The sequence below is a fragment of the Malaclemys terrapin genome, chromosome 21 (genome assembly GCF_027887155.1).
Source record: "Malaclemys terrapin pileata isolate rMalTer1 chromosome 21, rMalTer1.hap1, whole genome shotgun sequence".
Classification (NCBI taxonomy): domain Eukaryota; kingdom Metazoa; phylum Chordata; order Testudines; family Emydidae; genus Malaclemys; species Malaclemys terrapin.
Genome location: NC_071525.1, coordinates 16,905,170 through 16,925,709, shown reverse-complemented (window position 1 = coordinate 16,925,709; position 20,540 = coordinate 16,905,170). Strand labels below are relative to the sequence as shown.

Sequence of the window (20,540 nt, the reverse complement as noted above, 5' to 3'; positions counted from 1 at the left end):
GAGGGTTGGACTAGATGACTCCTGAGGTCCCTTCCAACCCTGATATTCTATGATTTGCAAATGGAAACTGCTCCCAGCCAGCGCAAGGACTCAGCTCGCGCGGTGCGAGGAGAGACTGGCAGAGCCCAGCGGGCAGCAATTGGCCGGAGCCCCGTTGGAATCAGTGGGTCCAGACCCTCAGCGGGTGTCTGGGTTACAGCGGGGGGGCTGGGAACCAGAACTCCTGGGTTCTCTCCCTGGCTCTGAGAGGAGAGGGGGTCTAGTGGTTAGAGCGGGGGGGGGGGGGGGGATATAGCAACAGCCTCTGGCTGGCAAATGTGACTCAGCCCCTGCGCTCTGCCCTCCCCCACATCCTGTGTGTTTTTGCCATGGTCTGCCTGGGCCGCGCTCCAGCCCCGGATGTGGGTGACTGTGACAGGTGCTGGGCCCCAGGGAGAACGTCACAAACATGTAGCAATCGCCTGGCCGCTGCTGGAGGGGAGAGTGGCTGAGCGCTGGCTGCGCTGCCCGTAGACCTGCCCGGGGCTAGCTCACCATGTGGGGCCCTGCCCTGCCCTTCCTCTGCCTCCTCATTGGTGAGTGTCCACCGGGTGCCTGCGGAGAGAACCCAGGAGTCCTGGCTCCCAACCCCTCTGCCCCCGCTCTAATCCACTAGACCCCACTCCGCTGGCAGCAGTGGGGAGAACCCAGGAGTCCAGGCTCCCAGCGCCCCTGCTCTAAACCACTAGACCCCACTCCCCTCCCCAACCAGGGACAGAACCCAGGAGTCCTGGCTTGCAACCCCTCTGCCCCCTCCGCTGTAACTCACTAGACCCCACTCCCCTCCCAGCAGTGGGGACAGAATCCAGGAGTCCGGCCTCCCAGCCCCCCTGCTCTAATCCATTCGACCCCACTCTGCTGGCAGCAATGGGGAGAACCCAGGAGTCCGGGCTCCCAGCCCCCCTGCTCTAACCCACTAGACTCCACTCCCCTCCCAGCGCTGGGGACAGAACCCAGGAGTCCTGCTTGCAACTCCTCTGCCCCCGCTCTAATCCACTAGACCTCTCTCCGCTGGCAACAGTGGGGGGAACCCAGGAGTCCGGGCTCCCAGGCTCTGGGGCAATTCCCTTGTACTAAGTGACAGATGGGGGGAGCTGTGGGCATGGCGGGCTGTGACCCGAGGGGAGCAGGTGGGGGATGGAGGCTGGCCTCTGGCTGGGTTGGTGGCAGTGTGGGGGTCGGGCCGATCTCCCCAGGGAAGAAGTTTCCGTGAGCTCCTTTTGCTGTCACATCCCCTTGTGCAATCCCCCGGCTAGAACCAGGGACAGGGAAGTGTCTCAAACTTCACTTTCGCTTCCTCTTCCCGGCTGAACCCCAGATGCTGCCTAGGGGGGTCATGAGCACACCTGGCTCCTCCCCCCCAGAGTGGCCATTCCCCACCCCTCAGCCCCCACATATCCACAGCGAGAGCCCCCTCACGGCTGGGCAAGGAAACTGGGTACTGCTCTGTACAGCAAGGCGGGCTGTGGGTCAGAGCTGGGGGGTGGACCCCAGGGCTGGGCTGGCAGGGGGCTGTGGGTTGGGAGTGAGAGGCACCGGAAGACCTGTGGGGTGGACCCCAGGGCTGGGCTAGCAGGGGCTGTGGGTTGGGAGTGAGGGGCACCGGAAGAGCTAGGGGGTGGACCCCAGGGCTGGGCTGGCAGGGGGCTGTGGGTCGGGAGTGAGGGGCACCGGCAGAGCTGTGGCTGGGGGGGAGGGGCTGCAGTGGGGGCGGAGCAGAAGGAAGCCAATTGAATTGCAGCTAAACGGAGTTTTTGGGGAGGGAATTTCCTTGGGTTTTTAATCATTATTGAGTGACACAGCAGGGAACGGCTGCATTACTGGATCAGCGGGGCAGGGGCCAAGGGGGGGTTAGGGCGTGGGGGGTTGTGTGGGGGAGGGGATGAGGGGGACATGGGGGCAGATGCTTGTAGAAGCGGGGCTGGAGCTGGATCACCCCCGTTTCCTTTCTCTCCGCAGCAGACGCTGTCTCCGCTCAGGGACAGGGTGAGTGAGAGCCAGACGGAGCCGAGCCACGGAGAGCGGGACACACACAGCACAGGGCTCAGCCCCTCCAGCAGGGGGCAGCAAACACACCCACTGGCCCGGCTCCCCACAGCACAGCGCCCCCTGCTGAGCCCTCCGCCCCACTCCACACAGCACAGCGCCCCCTGCTGAGCCCCCCTGCTCCCCACAGCACAGCGCCCCCTGCTGAGCCCTCCGCCCCGCTCCCCACAGCACAGCGCCCCCTGCTGAGCCCCCCTGCTCCCTGCAGCACAGTACTCCCTGCTGAGCCCCCCGCCCCGCTCCCCACAGCACAGTGCCCCCTACTGAACCCCCTGCCCTGGTCCCCGCAGCACAGCGCCCCCTGCTGAGCCCCTCTGCTCCCCACAGCACAGCGCCCCCTGCTGAGCCCCCCTGCTCCCCACAGCACAGCACCACCGCTGAACCCCCCCGCCCCGGTCCCCACAGCACAGCGCCCCCTGCTGAGCCACCGCCCACTCCCCACAGCACAGCGCCCCCTGCTGAGCCCCCCTGCTCCCTGCAGCACAGTGCCCCCTGCTGAGCCCCCCCGCCCCGCTCCCCATAGTACAGCGCCACCGTTGAACCCCCCCGCCCTGGTCCCCGCAGCACAGCGCCCCCTGCTTAGCCCTCACCCTGTTCCCTGCAGCCCGGTGCCCCTAATCCCACGCTGCGTTATGGGGCTCACAGCCGCTCTCCTGCAGGGCCGTGTGGGGATTGCTACCAGATCCAGACGCCCGTCATCGTCGGCGTGGTAATCGGCGACCTCATCTTCACCCTGTTCCTCATCGCTGGGGTGTATCACTGCACCAAGCGCTGCGGCAAACCCACGGGCAACAGCGGTGAGTAGGGGGGCGGAGAACCCCCAATCCCTCCCCCACTGCTGGGATCCCACCATGCCACTCCCTCCCCCACTGCCAGGATCCCCCCAGCCTACTGCCTCCTCCCCCACTGCCGGGATCCCACCATGCCACCACCTCCCCCACTGCCAGGATTCCCCCCGTGCCACCACCTCCCCCACTGCCAGGATTCCCCCCGTGCCACCACCTCCCCCACTGCCAGGCCTATTGCCTTCTCCCCCACTGCCAGGATCCCCCCAGCCTATTGCCTTCTCCCCCACTGCTGGGATCCCCACCAGCCTGTGTGCCCCACATCGCCCCCTGCCTCACTGGATCCCCCCATGCCACCCCCTCTCCTGTTGCCGGGATCCCCACCCCCACACCACCCCCTGCCCCACTGCCATTTCCCCGCCTCCCGAATCAGACTGGCTGTTTGCTAACAGAAGCTCTTTGCTTGTCTCTCTCTGTAGAAGACCAGAAGGTTTATATGAACATGCCTGGAAGAGTCAACTGACCCTCCCCCCCACTCCCACCCCCACCACCTAGCTGATCCCACTGCAAACACCATCCTCACCACCGGGAGATCGACATTCTCCGCAGATACCAGCACTTCCTTGCCCCAACACATGGGACATGGGGCCTTTCCCCTCTAGGAGGCGCCGGCTCCGATCTGGCCCCAGGGTGCGGACTGGCTGGCCCACAGAGGCGGAGAATGGGACATGGGGCCTTTCCCCTCTAGGGAGGGCTGACTCCAATACAGCCCCAGATCGGGGGACTGGCTGGCTCGGGGGTGGGGGGGGGGAGAAATGGGACACGGGGGCTTTCCCCTCTGGACGGCGCTGGCTCCAATCCAGCCCCAGGTCGGGGGACTGGCTGGCTCAGGGGTGGGGGGGGGAGAAATGGGACACGGGGGCTTTCCCCTCTAGGGAGGGCTGACTCCAATACAGCCCCAGATCGGGGACTGGCTGGCTTGGGGGGCGGGGGGAGAAATGGGACACAGGGCCTTTCCCCTCTAGGGGGCGCTGGCTTGGGAGGCTGATGTGGTCAGGGATTTGGGGTGCAGTCAGGTGGACTCTTGGCTCCCCAGTGCCCCCTGCTGTTTGGTGACAGAATCACATGCCCTAGCCCCAGTTTGGGTGTTGCTGGGGGTTCCCAGTTTCATGGCCAATCCCAAGGGCTTTCCCCAGTTCGGGGGTGAATGTAAAGGCAGTCATTTTGGGGGCGCACATTCCCCTTTTGGGGGGGCTGTAGTTTGGGGGGGCTGAGCCCTGGAGGGGGGGACTCTGGGACCAGTTCAGGGGGTGCAGAATTTAGCTCCATTCCTAGCAGGGGAAGGGCTGGATCCGTGAGGGAAACACCCCAATTGCCAGGACACCCCAAATATAGACAGGGGGGAAGCTGGTGGGGGCTGACATTGGGGGGCAATGAAAGGGAGCCAGTGAGCTTCTGGGCTAATGCTAAGGGAGGGCCAACTTTTGGGGGCGCTACCCAGCCACCCCCAGGGAAGGGGGGAGGAAATAGACACCCCCGTCTGCCCCCACCCAACCCCCATCAGCCCCAAGCGTCAAAGGATTTGGAGCTATAAGCCACCTAATTGCTTCTCTTCATCTTTCCCATTAAAACAAGTGGGGCCTGTTTATTTTGACTCCAGTGGTGCTTGCTTTATTGTGACTCCCTGCAGCACGGCGCCCCCTACTGAGCCCCCACCCTGTTCTCTGCAGCTCAGTGCCCCTCTAGGGGTTGCTGGCTCCAATCCAGCCCCAGGGTGGCAACTGGCTGGCTCTCAGGGGGGTGGGGAATGGGACACCGGGTCTTTCCTCTCTCGGGGCACCGGCTCCCATCCAGTCCCAGGGCTAGGGTTTGGGTCTGGCTAGCTCAGGGGTGCAGGGAATGGAACATGGGGACTTTCCTCTCTAGGGGGCGCCAGCACTTTAGAGATCTTAGCTACAGGCATGACTCACTCGGTGCTGAGATGCAGCCACCTCTGGGGCGAGGCAGCGGGATAACAGCTGCACATAACACCTCATAGTGATGGCTCACCAGGTGCTGAGATAGAATCATAGAATATCAGGGTTGGAAGGGACCTCAGGAGGTCATCTAGTCCAACCGCCTGCTCAAAGCAGCAGGACCAACCCCAACTAAATCATCCCAGCCAGGGTTTTGTCAAGCCGGGCCTTAAAAACCTCTAAGGAAGGAGATTCCACCAGGTGGAACCCAGTCCAGTGCTTCACCACCCACCTAGTGAAATAATGTTTCCTAATATCCAACCTAAACCTCCCCCACTGCAACTTGAGATCATTGCTCCTTGTTGTGTCAACAGATGCATCTGCCTCAGAGGAAACTCTCAGCAAATAAGCTTTATTAAACTTGAAATCGTACCAAGCACTTCAACACGAACAAAAATAACACATTTGAGAAATTCCTGGCCGAAAAAACTTTGTTAATGTGGACATTGTACCAATAGCTTTAACCAGGAAAAAACGGCAACCAAGAAACCTCCCAGTCACAAAAACTTAAACACTGACATAGGGCTAGTAATAGCAACAGGGATGGAATAGAGAAAAACTATGATAATTCACAAGCTAAAAATTTCATTTAAATAGAAACAGGACAAAGAATTTCAATAAGGCAAAAAAGCAACTTTGGAAATTTTCAGCCAAAAAATGTTGTTAACATCAGCCCAAGAACTTTAACGGAAAAAAAACAATTTGAAATTGTACCAATAACTTCGATGAAGGAAAAACTACTAAGAAAATTCCCGACGAAAAGACTTTGTTAAAGCTGAAATTGTACCAATAACGTTGAGGAGAAAAACAGCAAGGAAGGAAATTCCCAGTCAAAAAACTTTGTTAAGATCGCAAAACCACAACCAGGGACCAGGGTCGGGGTCTTTGTAACCCCCTCACCCAGACACAAGCAGGGCACTTGAACTAGAGATTAAACGAGTCCAGCAGAGAGGAAATGCATCTCCGAAGAACTTTCCTTGGCGCCGGTGGGTGCTCACGCCCCCCTGCCCCGGCCCCGCCCCGACTCCGCCCCCTCCATGCCCCTATTGGCCCATCCCCAATTCCCCACCCCGGTTTCGCCTCTTCCCTGAGCGTGGCGCATTCCTCCTCCTCCCCCTCCCTCCCAATGCTTGCCACGCGAAACAGCTGTTTCGCGGCACAAGCGCTGGGAGGGAGGAGGGAGAAGAAGGATGCGGCGGGGTGCTCAGGGGAGGAGGCGGAGGTGAGCTGGGGTGGGGAATTTTTCCCCATTGGTGCTCCAGCCCCGGAGCACCCACGGAGTCGGCACCTATGCGGGGTGGGATCAATGCTGCAGATTTAGGGGGGCTGCATGTTTGCACGGAACGGTGCTCAGAGCGGGTGGCATGGAGATAAACAATGAAGGCTGCATGGATTTGAAACGCTGGCACCAGCCGCTTGGGTGCAGAGCGGGCGTGAGACGGAGACGGGGCATTAATAATTGGCTCCCGATTTCTTCAGGTCACTATAAATATCCATCCTCTGACCCTGGAGCTCCTACAAGAGGAGAAAGGGAGAGCGTCAGAGAGGGCTCCTGGGAGCCAGGACTCCTAGGTTCTACCCCAGCGTGGGGAGGGCAGTGGAGTCTAGTGGTTAGAGCAGGGGGACTGGGAGCCAGGACTCCTGGGTTCTATCCCCTACTCTGCCACCAATTCAAATCACATCCTGATCTGTGCCTTGGTTTCCCTATCATATCAAACAGGGCTAATGCTATTTTCCCTGCCCCCTCCCTGCGCAGGTTCTGGGAGGGTAAGTGATGGTGCTAAGGATCGTTAGTAGCAGTCAGGAGCCAAGATCCCTGCCAACTAGTGGCTGTAACTGAGGGCAAATCCCCAGGCACTCTGGGCAGTGCGGGGCCCTGACACACGGCTGAGACAACCCCGGTCGTGATATATTGTGGGGTAGAGGGGCTGGGGCCAGTGGAAACAGCAGGTCATGCTCACCTGGTACGGCGACTCCGTCTCAGGGGCGGCGGGCTTCTTGGCCTCCCCTGGGGGGAAAGAAATAAATGTCTGTCTGTGCGTGCAGGGGGTGATCAGGGACAGACGGACACAGGGAGAGCAGGGCCCATCCTGCCAGCAGGTGGCAGCAGAGACACTCCCTCCCATGCACTCAACCCTTCTCGCTGGGAGCCCCCCGTTTTCCCAGGTGTCCCTGGCTCCCTCCCCAACTCCATCCCCTGGCTGGCCCCGATCCTTTCCCCGCCTCATCCCCTGGGTGCCCCCTGTTCCCTGTATGATCCCCAACCCCATACCATGTGCACCTCAATTCCTCCCCTGCCCCATCCCCTGGCTGGCCCCGATCCTTCCCCCGCCCCATCCCCTGGGTGCCCCCTGTTCCCTGTATGACCCCCAACCCCATCCCCTGTGCACCCCCAATTCCTCCTCTGCCCTATCCCCTGGATGCCCCCCATTCCCTGTAAAACCCCCAACCTCATCCCCTGTGCACCCCCAATTCCTCCCCTGCCCCATCCCCTGGGTGCCCCCCATTCCCTGTAGGACCTCCAACTCCATACCCTGTGCACCGCCAAATTCCTCAACTGCCCCATCCCCTGGGTGCCCCCCATTCCTTGTATGACCCCCAATCCCATACCCTGTGCACCCCCAAATTCCACCCCATCGCCTGGGTGCCCCCCATTCCTTGTATGACCCCCAACCCCATCCCCTGTGCACCGCCACCTCTTCCCCTGCTCCACCTCCTGGCTGCCCCTCAATTTCTCCCCTGCCCCATCCCCTGGGTGCCCCCCGTTCCCTGTATGACCCCTACCCCCTGTGCACCCCCCGGCCCCAGCACGCTCCCCGGTGCCGTACCCTGTGCGCTGCCCCGCGAGAGGTGGATCTTGCCAGCCACGCAGTAGACAGCCACAGCGATGAGCAGCGTCAGCAGCAGGTCCCCCACGACCAGCCCCGCGATCAGCCCCCCGCTCAGCTGGGGGCAGCCAGTGCAATCTGGGCGGGGGGGGAGAGAGATGGGCATCGAGCAATGGATCTGTGGGGTATGGGGGGGAGGAGAGAGGGTGGGGGCGGGGCAGGGTGTGGGGGGAGGATGGTAAGGAGATTGGGGAGTGGGGGGCAGGGAGAGAAGGAGACGGGGGCTGGGAGCAGGGGGCCACGAGGGGAGGGGTGGGGGTTGTGTGGGACTGCGTGTGGGGGGCAGAGAGAGAAGACAAGGGGGCACGAAATGGAGAGTAGCCAGCTGGGGTGGGGGAGGAAAAAGGCAAGGGGGTGTGGGGAGCAGGGGGCTGAGACCAGAGTGGTGGGGCAGAGAAGGGCTGTGGGAACAGGGAGGGGGTGGGGGAGTAGAGATGCAGGGGGGCAGGGAGGGGAGAGAACCGAGCTAGGGAGCAGGGAAGGAATGGGGTGTGGGGCAGGGTGGGGGAGTAGAAGCAGTGGGGAGCAGGGAGGAGAGTAGAGACGTAGGGAGGCAGGGAAGGAATGGGGTGTGGGGTGGGGGAGTAGAGGCAGTGGGGGGCAGGGAGAGGGGAGTAGAGACGCAGGGGGGCAGGGAAGCGAGCTGGGGGGCAGGGACGGAATAGGGTGTGGGGCAGGGTGGGGGAGTAGAGGCAGTGGGGGGCAGGGGGGAGAGTAGAGACGTAGGGAGGCAGGGAAGGAATGGGGTGTGGGGCAGGGTGGGGGAGTAGAAGCAGTGGGGAGCAGGGAGGGGGAGTAGAGATGCAGGGGGCAGGGACGGAATAGGGTGTGGGGCAGGGTGGGGGAGTAGAGGCAGTGGGGGGCAGGGGGGAGAGTAGAGACGTAGGGAGGCAGGGAAGGAATGGGGTGTGGGGCAGGGTGGGGGAGTAGAAGCAGTGGGGAGCAGGGAGGGGGAGTAGAGATGCAGGGGGCAGGGACGGAATAGGGTGTGGGGCAGGGTGGGGGAGTAGAGGCAGTGGGGAGCAGGGGGGAGAGTAGAGACGTAGGGAGGCAGGGAAGGAATGGGGTGTGGGGTGGGGTAGGGGAGTAGAGGCAGTGGGGAGCAGGGGGGAGAGTAGAGATGTAGGGAGGCAGGGAAGGAATAGGGTGTGGGGCAGGGTGGGGGAGTAGAGGCAGTGGGGGGCAGGGAGGGGGGAGTAGAGATGCAGGGAAGCGAGCTGGGGGGCAGGGATGGAATGGGGTGTGGGGCAGGGTGGGGGAGTAGAGACGCAGGGGGGCAGGGAAGCAAGCTGGGGGGCAGGGATGGAATGGGGTGTGGGGCAGGGTGGGGGAGTAGAGGCAGTGGGGAGCAGGGAGGGGGGAGTAGAGACACAGGGGGGCAGGGAAGCGAGCTGGGGGCAGGGACGGAATAGGGTGGGGGGCAGGGTGGGGCAGTAGAGACAGTGGGGGGCAGGGAGGGGGGAGTAGAGACGCAGGGGGGCAGGGAAGCGAGCTGGGGGGCAGGGACGGAATAGGGTGTGGGGCAGGGTGGGGGAGTAGAGGCAGTGGGGGGCAGGGAGGGGGGAGTAGAGACGCAGGGAAGCGAGCTGGGGGCAGGGATGGAATGGGGTGTGGGGAAAGGTGGGGGAGTAGAGGCAGTGGGGGCAGGGTGGGGGGAGTAGAGACGCAGGGGGGCAGGGAAGCGAGCTGGGGGGCAGGGACGGAATAGGGTGTGGGGCAGGGTGGGGGAGTAGAGGCAGTGGGGGGCAGGGAGGGGGGAGTAGAGACGCAGGGAAGCGAGCTGGGGGCAGGGATGGAATGGGGTGTGGGGCAGGGTGGGGGAGTAGAGGCAGTGGGGGGCAGGGGGGAGAGTAGAGACGTAGGGAGGCAGGGAAGGAATGGGGTGTGGGGTGGGGTAGGGGAGTAGAGGCAGTGGGGAGCAGGGGGGAGAGTAGAGATGTAGGGAGGCAGGGAAGGAATAGGGTGTGGGGCAGGGTGGGGGAGTAGAGGCAGTGGGGGGCAGGGAGGGGGGAGTAGAGATGCAGGGAAGCGAGCTAGGGGGCAGGGATGGAATGGGGTGTGGGGCAGGGTGGGGGAGTAGAGACGCAGGGGGGCAGGGAAGCAAGCTGGGGGGCAGGGATGGAATGGGGTGTGGGGCAGGGTGGGGGAGTAGAGGCAGTGGGGAGCAGGGAGGGGGGAGTAGAGACACAGGGGGGCAGGGAAGCGAGCTGGGGGCAGGGATGGAATAGGGTGGGGGGCAGGGTGGGGCAGTAGAGACAGTGGGGGGCAGGGAGGGGGGAGTAGAGACGCAGGGGGGCAGGGAAGCAAGCTGGGGGGCAGGGATGGAATGGGGTGTGGGGCAGGGTGGGGGAGTAGAGACGCAGGGGGGCAGGGAAGCAAGCTGGGGGGCAGGGACGGAATAGGGTGTGGGGCAGGGTGGGGGAGTAGAGGCAGTGGGGGGCAGGGAGGGGGGAGTAGAGACGCAGGGAAGCGAGCTGGGGGCAGGGATGGAATGGGGTGTGGGGAAAGGTGGGGGAGTAGAGGCAGTGGGGGCAGGGTGGGGGGAGTAGAGACGCAGGGGGGCAGGGAAGCGAGCTGGGGGGCAGGGACGGAATAGGGTGTGGGGCAGGGTGGGGGAGTAGAGGCAGTGGGGGGCAGGGAGGGGGGAGTAGAGACGCAGGGAAGCGAGCTGGGGGCAGGGATGGAATGGGGTGTGGGGAAAGGTGGGGGAGTAGAGGCAGTGGGGGCAGGGTGGGGGGAGTAGAGACGCAGGGGGGCAGGGAAGCGAGCTGGGGGGCAGGGACGGAATAGGGTGTGGGGCAGGGTGGGGGAGTAGAGGCAGTGGGGGGCAGGGAGGGGGGAGTAGAGACGCAGGGAAGCGAGCTGGGGGCAGGGATGGAATGGGGTGTGGGGCAGGGTGGGGGAGTAGAGGCAGTGGGGGGCAGGGAGGGGGGAGTAGAGACGCAGGGAAGCGAGCTGAGGGGCAGGGACGAAATAGTAGGGTTACCATATTTTGTGCCTCCAAATGGAGGACACTCCATGGGACCCCGGCCCCGCCCCCAGCCCCGCCCACGCCCCAACTCCGCCCCCTCCCCAAAGTCTCCGCCCCCTCCCCTGCTTCCCGCGAACATTTAATTTGCGGGAAGCCTGAAGCAGGTAAAGGAGGGGGGGGGGGGAGGAGGTGCGGCCCAGGCTGGCCCCCCCGCGGCTCCAGCCTGGGTCGGCTCGGGCCCTGGGGTGCCGGCCGGCCCCGGCCGACCACCCCCGGCCCGCCCAGCACTGCCGGCCCCCGGCGGCCCAGCGCACCCCCCGGCCCCGCGACCCCGGACCGGCTCCCGGACCGGCCCCCCGGCTCAGCGCACCCCCGCGGTTCCGCGGCCCGGCGCACCCCGCGGCCCCGGACCGGCTCCCGGACCGGCCCCCCGGCTCAGCGCACTCCGCGGCCCGGCGCACCCCGCGGCCCCGGACCGGCTCCCGGACCGGCCCCCCGGCTCAGCGCACCCCGCAGCTCCGCGGCCCGGCGCACCCCCGCGGCCCGGCGCACCCCCAGGCCCCGCGACCCCGGACCGGCCCCCCGGCTCAGCGCACCCCGCGGCTCCCGGCCCAGCGCACCCCCCAGCGGCCCGGCCCGGCGCACCCTCCAGCGGCTCCGCGGCCCGGCGCACCCCCCGGCGGCCCGGACCCGCGGGCCCGGACCGGCTCCCGGCACCGCGCCCCCTGCTCCCCGCCCGGCCCGGCACTGCGACCCCGGCCGGCTCCCGGCCCGGCACCATGCCCCCGGCCCCACGACCCCGGCCCGGCCCCGCACCGGCCCCGGCCAAAGAGGCCCCGGCCGAGCCCTCCCTCCCTCCCGATTTTCCCGGACATGCCCGGCTTTTGGGGATTTCCCCCCGGACGGGGATTTGAGCCCCCAAAAGCCGGACATGTCCGGGAAAATCCGGACGTATGGTAACTCTACGAAATAGGGTGTGGGGCAGGGTGGGGGAGTAGAGGCAGTGGGGGGCAGGGAGGGGGGAGTAGAGACGCAGGGAAGCGAGCTGGGGGGCAGGGATGGAATGGGGTGTGGGGCAGGGTGGGGGAGTAGAGGCAGTGGGGGGCAGGGAGGGGGGAGTAGAGACGCAGGGAAGCGAGCTGGGGGCAGGGATGGAATGGGGTGTGGGGCAGGGGTGCTGGAACAATTTGTATAGTGGGAGTGTGGGGGGCAGCTGAGAGCCACTGAACCAAACTGGAAACCCTGGAAACCCCCTCAAGCCAGTGGCGTGACCAGCCCCCAGCCCCCCCATCCCCCTCCCCCCGCCAAGTTCCAGCCCCTAGGTGTGAGGCGGCTCCTCACCTCTCTGTGCGTTAACAGAACCTGCAAGACAAAGAAAAGGTTCCTCAGTCTAATGGTTGGGGGGGCTGGGAGCCAGGACTCCTGGGTTCTCTCCCCAGCTGTGGGAGGGAAGTGGGGGCTAGCGGTTAGAGCAGGGGGGTCTGGGGGCCAGGACTCCTGAATTCTCTCCCCAGCTCTGGGAGAGAAGTGGGGGCTAGTGGTTAGACCAGGGGGGGTCTGGGGGCCAGGTCTCCTGCATTCTCTCCCCAGCTCTGGGAGAGAAGTGGGGGCTAGTGGTTAGAGCAGGGGGGGCTGGGAGCCAGGACTCCTGGGTTCTCGTCCCAGATCTGCCCCTGGACTACTGTGTAAGTTGGATAATTAGCACGAGGAGGCGGGCAGGGGAGTGAATCACTCTTATGGGCCAGGGGGCTGCTGGGCTGAGCCGTGTGGTCGAGCTCCGTGGGGTCCATGGCCAGGGGCCTGCGGGCTCCCCGGCTCGCTCTGTCGCTCCACAGCGCACCTCGATCCAATAACAATGTTCCCTCCCCAGCCCTCTGCGCTAACATCCGCCTGGCACGGACACGGCTCCAGCTTCACTCTGAGACCTTGGGCAAAGTCCCTTCCGAAGTTCCTATCTCCGAGACTGTCCTGATCTCAGCTCCCCCGGCTCGATCCGCAGTCACCCCCTGACTGCAGCGGGGGCAGGGCTGGGTTCTGATCTCAGCTCCCCCCAGGTCGATCCGGAGTCACTCCCTGACTGCAGCGGGGGCAGGGCTGGGTTCTGATCTCAGCTCCCCCGGGGTCAATCCGGAGTCACTCCCTGACTGCAGCGGGGGCAGGGCTGGGTTCTGATCTCAGCTCCCCCGGGGTCAATCCGGAGTCACTCCCTGACTGCAGCGGGGGCAGGGCTGGGTTCTGGTCTCAGCTCCCCACGGCTCAATCCGGAGTCACCCCCTGACTGCAGCGGGGGCAGGGCTGGGTTCTGATCTCAGCTCCCCCCAGAACGATCTGGAGTCACCCCCTGACTCCAGCAGGGGCAGGGCTGGGTTCTGATCTCAGCTCCCCCCGGCTCAATCCGGAGTCACCCCCTGACTGCAGTGGGGGCAGGGCTGGGTTCTGATCTCAGCTCCCCACGGCTCAATCCGGAGTCACCCCCTGATTGCAGCGTGGGCAGGGCTGGGTTCTGATCTCAGCTCCCCCCAGAACGATCTGGAGTCACCCCGACTCCAGCAGGGGCAGGGCTGGGTTCTGATCTCAGCTCCCCCCAGAACGATCCGGAGTCACCCCCCGACTGCAGCGGGGGCAGGGCTGGGTTGTGATCTCAGCTCCCATGTGGTATCTGTGCAGTGACCCTCCCCCCCCCAACTCTGCAAGTGATGTGTTTCGGATCCGTTTGCGGGGCCCCAGCTGTTGCAGGGCCCGTGGTCAGTTTCACACCTCTGGTTTCTCTGCTTGAGGCCTGCCCCCGCTCTGTGTTTGTATGGGGGGGGGGGGGAGTAGTAGGATTCCGCCCCCCCCATCTCCCACCCTCTGTCCCTCCCTTAGGTTGTGTCTAACACCCTGAGGTCACCATGCCACTGGGGCACTGTACCAATGACCTCCATGGACCAGAAACCCCTGGGGCTGGCACCAGGACTCCTGGGTCCTCTCCCTAGGTCTGGGAAGGCAGTAGGGTCTAGTGGTTAGAGCAGAGGGGGCTTGGAGCCCGGACTTCTGGGTTCCATTGCGTTATTGTGAGCAGGGTATGCCAGGGCTGAGGAGGCCGGAAGCTCGAGTCCTGCGGCTGGGTATTTTTAAGCACGCTACGGCTGGAGATTGAAGGAGGAAGGATACAGAGAAGTGTTGGGGGAGGGGAGACCCATAAGTAGGAGCCTGAGCCCCACAGGGCACCCAGACAGCTTGTGCCCCCCCCCCGCCACTTCCACTGCTAGCTCCATCTGTGCCATCACATTAACACCACTCAGCCAAGGGAAACTGAGGCACTGAGCAGGGTAAGGGACTTGATCAAGGCCCTGCATGGGTGGAACCCAGGAGCCATGGCTCCCTATCCCAACCCCACACACTCCTGCTCCAAGCTGGCTCCCAGCCTCCCCTGCTCCAACCACTAGACCCCACTCCCCTCCCAGAGCCAGGGAGAGAACCCAGGAGTCCTGGCTCCCAGCACTCCCCTGCTCTAACCACTAGACCCCACACCCCTCCCAGACCCAGGAGTCCTGGTTCTCAGCCCCCCCCCCCCCCGCTCTAACCACTGGACCCCACTCCCCTCCCAGAGCTGGGGAGAGAACCCAGGCGTCCAGGCCTTGCCCATCCCCCTCATGTTGTTCTTTGTTGAGTCTCTTCTTGGAAAGGAGAAGCCGCAGGGGTTGCAGAAGGGGAGGCCCTGGGGGAAGGGGGGTTGGGAAGCCCACAGCAGAGTGGGAGGCAGGGTGGATGAGGAGACAGGACCCTGCTGGGACCCCCATTCCTGCCCCCACTGCCCCCCAGGCCAGGAGGGGTCCCCAGCATCCCATGGGCATCAATGGGCAATGCTCCTCTGGAGTGCCGGGGGGCTGTTGATTGGTGGGGGAGTCTAAGGAGGATGGGGGAGCAAATGAGCTGGGGCTGTGATGGGGGGGGGGATTGTATTGGTGGAGAGCGGGGCTGGTCGGGGGGGGCAGGTGGGTGATAGAGATGGGGGGCACTATAGGGGATGATGGCATTCTGCCCAGGTAGGGTGGGGAGATATTGGGAGGCAGTGTGTGTGTGTGTGTGTGTGTGGGGACTCTTCTGATGAATGGGGAGAAGGGGGGAAAGGCAGGTCCTGGGGGGGGGGGGGGGCAACTCGTGTTAATGGGAGGAGGTGTGGGAGAGGGGATAGAACTGGGGGCTGTGGAGAGAAGTCTGGTGGGCTGTGGGGGAGGGGATATATCTGGTGGTGCGGGGGGGAGGGGATATATGGGGGGGGGCTGTGAGGAGACATATGGTGGGCTGCAGGGGAGGGGATAGATCTGGGGGCTGTCTGGGGGAGGGATAGATCTGGGGGCTGTGGGGAGAAGTCTGGGGGGCTGTGGGGGAGGGGATAGATCTGGGGGAGCTGCAATGCAGGGGAGGTTTGGGAGAGCGGGGGGGGGGTCAGACTCACCCAGCAGCGCCCAGGCCAAGCCCAGTAGGGCGTGGAGGGGTTGGGGGCCCGGAGGTCCCATGGTGCTGGGGTGCGGAGGTGTCTGGCTGGGGTGTCTGCCGGGCGCTGGGGTCCCCGCGGGAGGGGCCGGGTGCTGGGGACAGAGCCAAGAGACAGCACGGACAGGAAACCCTTGAAAAGAGGAAGGGATGAGGCCGGGGGGGGGGGGGGGGGGGGGAAGAGCTAGAGACCGCAGTGCACAGCCCGCCCCCACCGCGGGTTAACTACTGCCTCCCCACTGTGCCTGGTACTGCACCCCCTCACCTCACTGCAATCCTCTGCACCCCCGCCCCACTGCAACCCCTGCACTCCATGCCTCACTGTACTCCACTGCGCTAGGCACTGCATCACCGCACCACACTGTACCCCCATGCCTAACTGCACTGGGCACTGCACCCCCACTGCACCCCCACACCCCGTGCTGGGCACTGCATCACCACACTACACTGCAATCCACTGCACCCCACTATAATCCATAATCCACACCCTACTCCACTGCACCGCCTCTGCACCAGTCACTGCATCCCCCATCCCCACGGAACCTCACCCCCCACACTGCCCCTGCATGGTGCTCCGCTGCATCCCCCCACCCCCACTGCACCCCACTACATCCTCACACTTCACTGCCCCCCCAGATACCCCATTCTGTCAGGCACTGGCCCCACACACCCACTGCGCCTTGCATTACTGCATGCCCCCTCCCCCCACCCGCTGCCCCAGAGGAGGCGGAGCCTAGTCCAAGCCCCTCCCCGTTTGGGAACTGAGCCTGGTCACCGGAAACCTGCAGCCACTTCCACACTCCTCCCCCACCCTGGGCACGGGGGGAGGGGCGGAGAAGAAAGAGTGTGAGCAGTAACACACCCGTCACACACACACACGCAAGTGCGAAAGCGTATGTGAGGTTGCACACAGAGCCCGGCACAAAAGCACCACACATACGGGGACAGAAACAAATGCCCACAGATGCACATACACAATGTGTATGAGCTAATACACACACAATGGTGAGCAAAAATACACCCCCCTTATGCATAAGGCACACACACCTGATGCCCACACCCCTCCTGCACAAAATGCACACCCCCAATGGATGCAAACACACATCAGTGCACACACCTTCAGGCACAAATGCATGCACCTGCCAACACAAACAGATGCACACAAGTGCAAAGTAGTACAAAAATGCACACACCTTTGTGCACAGATACCTCTGCAAATACACACACACATACATACATATACTGACAAAAACACCCCCCCCAGGGATGCCCACACACCCCTTCTTCACAAAGGCACCAAGAAAACTGCATGCACACATGCCCCTCTGCAAATGCACAACACACAAATGAATGCACCTGCCCACACAAACACCTGCACAGCAATGCACGCACACACACATACATACATAAAGTCCTGCACCGAGGCACAAATACTTGCCAATGCAGCCTTATCTTACCAACGCACACCCACAGCCATGCAGTTGCAGCAACGCGCTGGGACAGCGGGCCACTTTTCCAACATGTTTTGTGGGAATGTGGTGTGTGCCTCAGTTTCCCCAAGTGGTGCATGGTTCCCCAGGTGGTGGGAAAAGGTTGTTTACTTTTTGCAGAAATCCGGGTGTGGTTGACACTTACCTGCCTGGGCCCCACGCCCATGGAGCCTCTGAGAAGACAATGGCCATGCTAACTGCCCGGACATTTGGCACCTAGCAGCTAATACCCATGGATGGACCCCGTAGCAGGGAGCCAGGAGGCTCTGACCAGCCGGGGAACAAAGGGCTGAGGAGGGGTCTGGTGGGGTTGTTACTTGTGGGGCTGCTGGAAGCGAGAAGCGTCTGGACTGGAGCTAGAGCGGGGTCAGAGGACTCCGGACTGACCCAGATGGACCAGGCTGTTCTCTGTGCTAATAATGAAGGGCTTTCCAGGCAACTCAAAACCCTCCTGCTTTTACACCACTGCCCGAGAGTCACTCCAGATTAAGGAGGTTGGGGGCACATTGCTCCCTTTGGGGGTACACGTCTCCCTTGGGTGTCCAAGTCAGGCAGACTCGCTGCAGGGAGCTCACAGCGTGACGCAGGGGGGTGGAAGACTCCGAGGTTAGGTCCCAGGAGGTGAAGGCCGGTGGTTGCTCCTAGTGAGGGGGGGGGGGGGAACTGACATGCTGAAGGGGGCCTCCCCAGGGCTGGCCCCCTGGATCTGTGACACGTGCACACGTGGATCCGTGCAAAAATGCGCACACTCACCCCCACGCACCGAGATGACCGCTCAGCTCCAAACGCACATGGGCAAACGCACGCCCACACGCTCCCGCAGCAACGTGCAAGCAAAAATTCACGCACGGGCCACGGCACATGGCCACAGCGGCCGACAGCGACACACGCATGATAGACCCCTGCGCGTCCCACCTGCAAAACCTGCTCCCACCCGCTCCCGCATTTCTTCCATGTTCATCCCGCAAATCCCACAAGAAAGATTTCCCCATGCTGCTAAAAAAACAGCATAAAACCGGTGGGTGAAGATATGATCTATATAAACAGAATTCAGACAATTTTTACCACTGAAAGAATCAAACAAATCTTGCTTAAACCATGTACAAACACCCTGTAACTCCTGTTATAATAGACAGGAAATCTCTTTCTATCCCTCGCTTAACTTGAAGTATGAAAACTTTCATTTAAAAACAGACAGACTGGCAGTGCATTGCTGAGATTGTCTTTCTGCCAAACTGATGGGAGATTTCGTGGGTTCCTGCAAATCGCTGCAGTGTGGGGTATTTGCCCACAGGCAACAAAGTACATTTCACCCAACCCCACTATTATGGCAGCGAGTCCTGCTTCAGGGCTCTCCTGGGAATCCGTGACACACATGCACACAGATTTGTGCAAAAATGCACCCCCTCCATGCACCAAACGGCACACTCAGCTCCAAATGCACAGGTGCAAAAGCACGCCCACATGCCCTGGCTGCAACATGCAAGGAAAAATGGATGCACAGGCACACAGAGGCCAACAATGCATGCATGATCCCTCACTCACACACATATACTTGCCCCAGTGCACCCTGCTCTACCCCCCAGGCCCCACTCCCCTCTTAGAGCTGGGGACAGAACCCAGGAGTCCTGGCTCCCTGTCCCTCTGCTCTAACCCCCACCAGACCCCACTCCCCTCCCCAGGGACGGAACCCAGGAGTCCTGGCTCCCTGTCCCTCTGCTCTAACCCCCACCAGACCCCACTCCCCTCCCCAGGGACGGAACCCAGGCGTCCCGACGCACAAGCCCTAAAACCCCGAGAACTAGAGAGTTCGAGGCGACAGGAGACAGCAGCGCCCCTGGTGGTTGGCTGCGATAGCGCCGATCAACCCCAGCCCTTTGTAGGGTTACCGAAGCGGGGCCATTCAAATCCCCTTTCCCCAGGGGCAGCAGATAAACCCCCCAGGGAGCTCCCAGTTGGCACGTGACGCAGCCCTCTGGATGGAGCACAGGCCCCTCCCCAGAGAGTGAAAGAATTGAAGAGACTCTCATACCAGGCTGTGTTATGTTTCTCTTTACCAGGCATGGGGCAAGGCGACCCCACCCAACAGCTGGGCTGCTTGGCATTGCATTGGGGTGAGTAATGATGGGCCACCTGGCATGGCTGCGAGGGAAGGCTAAAGCCCTGGGCTGGGAGCCAGGACTCCTGGGTTCTACGTGAGCTCTTGGAGGGGAGGGGGGTCTAGTGGTCAGAGCCAGGGGAGGGGGATGGGAGCCAGGACTCCTGGGCTTTAGCCCTGGTTTGGCTACTGCCCTCTGCCCCTTGCCTGAGGTGAACAGACTACACATGGAGGCCCTGGCCGGCCTCACAACGCAGCTTTCTCTGGGCCCAGCTGGGGACACCCTCCCCCTGCACTCCGACCAGTTGGGGTATTCCCGGGCACCCGCAGCCAGGAATGTGCCCAGGGCCTGCGGCAACTCTGATAGCAACCAGGGGGCAGGGAAGGATGCCTGGGGCCCAGACGGGGGACCATGCCCAGCATCCCTGAAATGCTGCTGGGATGGAGGACCAGGAACTTTCTCTGCCTGCTGAGTTAGGCCCAGCTGTAAATAAAATAAATTTAAAAATAAATATTCTGTACCAGAATTGGACCCAGTGACACCCTCCCCCAGGACTGGGGCCCCTAGGACCTGGCCTAGCTCAGGCTCTCAGCAGACCCAGGCAGCGTTGCTCACACGTGGGACAGCTCCCCCCCCTCTCCCAGCACCGGGCTCAGGCTCTCAGCAGACCCAGACAGCGTTGCTCACACCTGGGACAGCTCCTCCCCCTCTCCCAGCACCGGGCTCAGGCTCTCAGCAGACCCAGGCAGCGTTGCTCACACCTGGGACAGCTCCTCCCCCTCTCCCAGCACCGGGCTCAGGCTCTCAGCAGACCCAGACAGTGTCGCTTGTACCCGGGGCAGCTCCCGGGAGATTCACGATTTTCAGCTTTTGTCCCCACTTGCGGGGGCTTGACACAGAATTGGTTTTTTTAACTGAAGGCTGAGATTCCGGAGCAGCCCCCAAGGCCAGGAGACCAGGGTGATGGGCCCCGGGGCCCAGATCTTCCTGCAGCCGGGGGTGGAGGGGGTTGGGAAATGTGTGTTTCTTTTAACTGCTCTTTTTTTCCCTCTCACTTCTTTCAGCTGGGAGAGGGGGAGGAAGCAGCTGCTGGAGATGCTCCTCCCCCCACCACCCCAAAAAAAAATGGGGAATGAGCCCTGCTAGAGAATTGCAGTTTAGGGGTGTGGTGACACTGGGGGACCCGCAGCCTCTGGATAAACCCAGGCCTCAGCTCTCTTGCCCCCTTCCTCCCCAGCTCCACCAGTGCCCCTCAATCCCCACCCACAGCCCCTAGATAACCCAGCCCTGGGCTCCCCTCCATCCCCACCCGCAGCCCCCAGCTCTCCCACAGCCCTCCCCCCACCTCTGGCTGCGTGACCAGGAGCCCATCTACATTTGGGGAAGTAGCCCCAGGCCCTGTGTGCTGCATGGGGGGCTGTGGGGGAGGGGAAGGGGGTCCAGAGTCTCACCCCCCCACAACTCATCCCACCAGCCCAGGGGAGGGGGGGATCTCCAGCAGCTCTTATTGCTGCAGGAGGGAACTGGGCACTGGGAGCGCCGGGGCCCGGCTTTCTGGGGAGCCCCCGAGGGCAGAGAAGAGGGAACAGGTGCTGGCAGCCCCAGGGCAATTGGGGCTGGGGCCGTGGTACAGCCAATGCCTCCCCTTCCCCATGGGCCCAGCACGGCCAGGGGCCCCCCATGTCAGCCAGGTGGCCCGGCCCATGGCCAATGCCCCCCTCCCCCGCC

At 63.1% G+C, this 20,540-nt stretch overlaps 2 protein-coding genes across 3 annotated transcripts; one reads left to right on the top strand and one right to left on the bottom strand.

Moving 5' to 3' along the window:
* Positions 1 to 337: 337 nt before the first annotated feature.
* Positions 338 to 3,657, top strand: HCST (hematopoietic cell signal transducer). 2 transcript variants are annotated; one of them, XM_054011031.1, is made up of 4 exons: positions 338 to 575; positions 2,002 to 2,025; positions 2,745 to 2,882; positions 3,350 to 3,657. In XM_054011031.1, exons 1-4 carry the CDS (start codon positions 536 to 538, stop codon positions 3,391 to 3,393), a joined length of 246 nt encoding a protein of 81 aa, XP_053867006.1. In that variant the 5' UTR covers positions 338 to 535; the 3' UTR covers positions 3,394 to 3,657. The 2 variants fall into 2 exon arrangements, with proteins under 2 accessions (XP_053867006.1, XP_053867005.1); XM_054011030.1 differs by having other exon boundaries at positions 341 to 575; positions 1,999 to 2,025.
* A 2,290-nt stretch (positions 3,658 to 5,947) lies between these two features.
* TYROBP (transmembrane immune signaling adaptor TYROBP) lies at positions 5,948 to 15,376 on the bottom strand. Its single transcript, XM_054010814.1, has 5 exons — positions 15,186 to 15,376; positions 12,086 to 12,106; positions 7,714 to 7,851; positions 6,847 to 6,893; positions 5,948 to 6,400 (listed from the first exon to the last, which is right to left on the bottom strand). The coding sequence occupies exons 1-5, from the start codon at positions 15,244 to 15,246 to the stop codon at positions 6,338 to 6,340; spliced, it is 330 nt and encodes a 109-aa protein (XP_053866789.1). The 5' UTR covers positions 15,247 to 15,376; the 3' UTR covers positions 5,948 to 6,337.
* Positions 15,377 to 20,540: the final 5,164 nt, after the last annotated feature.